This window comes from Leuciscus leuciscus (genome assembly GCF_965113295.1).
Source record: "Leuciscus leuciscus genome assembly, chromosome: 25".
Taxonomy (NCBI): domain Eukaryota; kingdom Metazoa; phylum Chordata; class Actinopteri; order Cypriniformes; family Leuciscidae; genus Leuciscus; species Leuciscus leuciscus.
In genome coordinates this window covers 18,060,040-18,066,039 of record NC_138724.1, presented here as the reverse complement: position 1 = coordinate 18,066,039, position 6,000 = coordinate 18,060,040, and the positions used below count along the sequence as shown (strand labels likewise).

The 6,000-nt window shown below is 37.7% G+C and overlaps 1 protein-coding gene across 2 annotated transcripts in view; it reads right to left on the bottom strand.

Moving 5' to 3' along the window:
- Positions 1–389: 389 nt before the first annotated feature.
- LOC309490183 (carbohydrate sulfotransferase 8) overlaps positions 390–6,000 on the bottom strand; it is a 50,946-nt gene continuing 45,335 nt past the window's right edge. For both annotated transcript variants that reach the window (XM_082159212.1, XM_082159211.1), the window contains exons 3-4: positions 4,211–4,251; positions 390–2,138 (exon numbers count right to left, since the gene is read on the bottom strand). In XM_082159212.1, the coding sequence (XP_082015338.1) occupies positions 1,059–2,138; positions 4,211–4,251 (1,121 nt within the window). In that variant the 3' untranslated portion in view covers positions 390–1,058. The remainder of the gene's footprint in view (positions 2,139–4,210; positions 4,252–6,000) is intronic.

The window sequence follows — 6,000 nt, the reverse complement described above, 5'->3', positions numbered from 1 at the left end:
AGATTTGGGACCTGATTCTGCGCAGTAGTGAGCGGGAAGTGGAGCTGCGATATCAAGGTCCCGTCCTCACTCCCGCAGAAATGGTTAGTACAAAGTTTACTGTGTGAAATAAACAGTTATGGACATGTAGAAATTAAAGTTGAAGCTCCAATCTCCTCCCGAAAATCCCCCCAAAAATTTGTTGGTGCCTCTGTGACTACTTCGTTTAGAGAAACTGTCAATCACGACGTCACACTCCCATTTTTATAGCATCAAATAACTAAGACCAAACTTATTTTTAAAAAACGAACACTTAAACTTAAATCAGTGTGATGAAAACGACTTAAAATAACAGAAAACATCTTTGGAAAATTTGATTGTTTAGTTTCCATCATGTCCAATTAGACTTCATGGGGAGGGCGGGGTTTATGACCTATACTGGGACCAACTACCTGGGGGCGATCGAGACGCTTTGGCTTCACTTTTCAGCACTTGTGCAGCACACTTGGTCTATCCCGAGGATACCGTAGTCAGCCGGATCCGGACCATATCCGGACTTCAGCTGAACAACAGCCGAAATGGATTATTTTCCTGTTATCACTAATTGTTTCAGCTGCTTTGAAACAATCTGTATTGTATAAATCGCAACATAAATAAAGGTGATTTATCTTGTCTTGAAAACAAAAAAAAGATTCTGAAAGATTCTTTTTTCCCAAACACTGAAAGTCAATGGAGTCCAGTGTTGTTTTGGACCCCATTAACTTTCATTGTATTTACAAAAACAGATGAAATATTCTTTAAAATATTTTTTATACTTTTCTTGTTCACACAGGTTTGGAATGTCATAAGGCTGAACTATCCCTTTTAGGGGTTTCTTACTGAATAGAATTAAATAGGTTTGGTAAATAACAAGATAAACGCAAGGACCAGCCTGCAGATATAAATATAGAGTGTGATTAATATTTAACATTACAATTTGTTAACAAATAAACAACATTTTAAAGTAATAAAATACCCTCACTAAGACAAAATATGAACATCAGGCCAACAGAAATTTCATCAGGTAACTGTAAAAGGCCTCAGTATAAATCTTTAAAAGGTTTGGAGTAGTTGAACATCAGATAATCCATGTAGTAAAAGTCATATGTCCTTTGTCTCTCTGTCACATTTAGCTGTGCAAAATATCTCCTTGTGATTTCCGAAGTTGTCCTTTCTGCATTAGGGTTCCTGTCTTTAAAACTAGGGAATGTTAAATTGCTAGGAGCACCAATACTTCTCAAAAGGAAATTGGCTTCTTCCTCCAGAGTCTCAAATTTCCCAATGAAGTCATAGTCCAGCAGGCAGGGGCTGCAGAGACGTCCAACGGGCTCCCAGTGGATGTCCATGCCAACCGGCCGATGCACGTCTAACAAATACTGGATGAACTCCTTGAAGGTCACACCCGCCCCTGTGCGTAAGGCATACTGCGTCGCATTGCTGCGGTATCTTGAGATGATGGGCTTCCCAAACACTGGATGGTAGTACGAGTTTGGACTCTCGAACTTGTCCCGAAAAGCAGACACTAGCCTTTCGAAAGGTTCCCTCAGGAACAGGACTTTGGTGTAGGTCTTCAGACGCCGGATGATGCCCTTTTGATTGAATGAGTCTAAACGCTTAAGGTGATTCCCATAATGCACCTCGTCATGTTGGATCTCTCCAGTGGAAGAAGCGAGACCTTGAAGCACCATGAGCACCCTCTTCGAGTTGGAGCAACCCACCTTTGGCACCTCACAGTAGAGGAGTTTGTGCTTGTCTTCCACATAGATACGGGACACGTGCATGCGGGTTATAGTCTGTTTAGTGGTTCCGCTTGTGTATTTGGCACAGACCTCCCTCATAAGCCTTAGACGGGAGCTCTGCACCTGAGTCATTCGCTCGGGACGGTCCCTTTTCTGGCCAGGAGGGTCAGCGTTGAGCTGCTGGACAAGTGGGCTGCTCTTGAGGAGGAGTTTACGGTGGCTCTTTTTGACATGGGAAGCAGTGATGTCTCTGGGATTGATTAAAGAAGAACGCTGGACCCCTGGGAAGACTGGAAGTTGGACTGGTTGCACAGGTCTAGGAAAGTTGTCTTCTGTTGGATCAGACTGTCTGTCATTGTCAAGACAATAATGACACTGTTCCTGAAAGTTAGAGAATAAGAGTACTGTCAGTAACAATAGTTGTGTTTCTTTAAATTATATATATATATATATTTTTTTTTTAAAGACTGTATTTGGAGATAATATAATATTAATGAAATAAAAGGCCACTTAAGTGCACTTAAAAACGGTTTCTTAACACACTTAAGTACACTTTCTAAAATTACACTTTGCAATAATGTCAGATTAAAAGATTTACTCTAAAAGACGTTTTAAATAATTATGTTTGTTGTGTTTCAAAGAAGAACACCTATTTTGATGAGTTGACCAACAAACTAAAGCACATGTAAAGTACTTAATTATAATTTTAACTGTAGTGTGTTATTCAATATTACATTTAAAGTTAATATATTTTAAATGTACGAAATTGCAACTTCCTCAATACAAATGTGTAAATACATGATACAACATTTTTAATAGATAAAACATTAAAGTATATATTTGCCATAGATGTTTGTCAGTACAATGAAATTCCATATAGAGATATACTTAAGTCCTACTTAAGGGGCTCAAAAATAAACTCTTAAGGTCAGCTGATTGCATTTAAAACATACAATTTTAACTATAAAACATTTTCATATAATTGCAATTAACATACAAAAAAAATGACATAAGTTCACACAAGTATATTCTTTTAAAGTATTAAATACATCCGTGATAAGTACTCTTTTTAAAAGTATGCAAATTTTATTTATTTGTTTGTTTTGTTTTGTTTTTCCACAAGGGCATTTATGTAACAGGGGTTGATTTTTATCAAAGCTTTTTTTGTTTTGTTATATGACATTCCTATTAAAACTGATTTCAAAAAGATTTTTGTTTTGCCCTTGACCCAGACCTTTAATCTTAAACTATGAAAAGCCATCATAAAGCTGTCACACAGTTGTTTTCCCCAATGTTTAAAAATATTATTTAATTGACGTATTTAGGATACATAAATAGTAAAAAGTATGCAAGAGTATTGCCATTTTATTCCAAAAATGTAAAAAAGTGCTAACACTGGCTTTCAGTCTGAATGCTCTGCTGGATATTGTTAGTAGACAAATTAAATAAGCAAATAAAATTGAATAAACTACACTGTAAAAAATTATATTATCAACAAGTTATGGGAACATATGTTTTTACATTGCTTTAACTCAACTAAGTAAGTTAAGTAATTTTCAACTTTTTTATGTTATACAAGATTTAACACATTTTTTGAAGTCAGTTTAATTTAACTTAAAGTATTTTATTAGCGAAAATCAATGTCTTTATTCAGATTTTGAAAGGCTGCACTGCACGGTACTTCATAATGCAGGATCATACTTATGCCGAGCCACAGGAGAAGGAATCCTTGTCGCCAAAAAAGCAAAAAAAAAATATTTAAAAGGAAACGTGACCGGCGAATTAAAAAAACTAGGGTAAATATCGATATAGCTTTTCCCAGGTGGAAAGAGCTAATGAAGGAGAAAGACTTTGAAAGGGACGCTGAAGTTGCCTGCTTTCTTCTCGACAGGTAAGTCAATGTTACGGTCTCAATTACAAGCTTTTTTTCATTGCTTGGTTGTGTAATTAGGCAGCATAACAGTAGAACATGTATAGTTAAACTCGATGAAGTGCTATTGGAAGACATGTTGTCATAGCTTCTTGGTACATAACGGCTACCGTATTTGAAATACACGCATTTGAAAAAGCGAGGCGCTAGAGAGCATTAATCGTTTGAATGCAAAATACAATTTCACTGCTAGATGGGAGAAATTCCTACACAGTGTACCTTTAAGTTGAAATGACTTAAACATCCAAGTTGATTGTACTTAAAAATTTAAGGCAGCAACTTTAAGTGAAGTGAGAGTGAATAAGTGTATTTTTAGAGAGTACAGTATCAAAAGTTCACATGGCTAAAAGACAAACTACAGGTCATATTTTAAAATTCATGGGCTCAATAAGCATTTACTAGAGAAGGTTGTGGTTTTAAAGTCTTGTCTCTTCAAAGGCAACCACCAAGTGGTGCTAGCGCTCAATAATTCCAGCAGCCGTATAGCGCATGATGTGAAGCAGGCACTTGTGGACAGGCTTACCTTCCTTATGGCCTGCACTTGGGAGAATGTGACCTTTGCACCTGAGGGAAAAGAAAGAGAGGAAACGTTAGGATGACATTTCGGGCTTATCCATTTTTACAATCCACGTACCATGAAAGTGAACTTTTGGGTTCAGGAATTTTCATTGAGCTGCTTACATTCAAAGTGCAACCAACGAGAAGTTATACTGAAACCGCAGTTATTCCACCCGAATGTGCTGAAATAAAGGAGCATATGGCTCAGTGGTGTCCTTGCTTGAGTTTTTTCATAGACGACGTGAAGAGAAAGGGCGGACGGACAGAGGGAGGTTGACTCCTGTGGCCGACTGCTAATGTTTATGTGCCATTGCTTGCAGCAGCTCCAGATGGTCTCCCAGCAGCCTGACAAACATCATCTTGACATCAGAGGTTATTGTGTACGAACAGAGGTGTGTGTCGAAAGATATTCAGAAAGATATTCCTTAGTATTCACCATGGGAAAAGTTTGCAGGCGAAGCGTATGGGGAATGAGATTAAAAGAGGGCTTGAGTCATACTGAATCAGACTGCTCTGGCAAAGATGTCTCAATGCTTTGACATTGACCTATGGAAGGGCAGAGACTAGCATCGATTAGATGCCAAAGCCATGACACTTTTTGTTGATAGATTCATTGCAGGCGGTGCCCTGACTTGGGTTTGAGAGCTACAGCAGGTTATTTACAGGCCTGGGCCGGGTTTCCCGATAACGATGTATCTTAGCTCTTAAGAGCGCTTTCTACGTGCAAGGTTACGAACGCTCGCAGCAATTCCACGAGCGTTTCCCAAAAGTGCACTTAACATGAACGCGCGAGAACGCGTTTTACGTGCTACTTAAGAGTCGCTGTCCATTCGCGAAGTGCTGAAATACAACCTTATATGGAATCGTATTCTGAACGTTTAGCCTTAATTATTAGGTTTAACCTAATAATCATCATCTGTGGATTAGCAATCAAGACAAGTCTAAAGTCTACATTCAGGCAGAGATAGCCTACTGACAAAATGTATGAACAAAAAGACAAACAAGAAAAGATACCTTTCAAAAAAGATTAAATTAATGTAGGCCTAATTTTAGAGGCGAAACAAAGATGTTATTTTTAACAGATTTAAAGGACACCATACAAATAAGGAAAAACAAAACATCTGGGTGGACATTGCAAACTAACTGCAACCCGGGGTGTTCAAAGATCAAGGAAGGAGGTCCGCAAGAAATGCCCAATACATGGCTGGTTTTCGTGCACGTCAGCAAGTCATTGACCGATTTTTTTATTTATTATTCATCCATATTTTGCCCAGTCTTTGAAGTATATTTCCCACATTGCTTCGTTCTTTTATGATTTTATTTTGTTCATTAATTTAATTTAGATGTGTATTTTTTCTTCCCTTTTTTATTATTTAATTTATACATTCATTAAAAAAAAAGTACAATAAAGTGTACAATAAAAAAGTACAATCAAAACCTTATATTTGTACTCACTTTGCAGTGTAATCTGTTAAATCTAGATAAAAGTGTAATCTGCCGGTTGTCCTGCAGTTGTCCTCATAAATCTGTCTTCTTACGATGCACTTGGGGATGTACGATTACTCCAGAGCACTCGTAGTTCTACGAAGATTTTCAAGTGCTACTTAAGCTACGATGCTTTTGGGAAACAGACCGTAATATTAAGATCAGTCGTACGATCGTTTTTACGATCAATTTAGGCTTACGATGCTTTTGGGAAACGCAGCCCAGGAGAAGGAGAAGACAGTTTCGCAGGGACGCTTTTACTATTCTGTA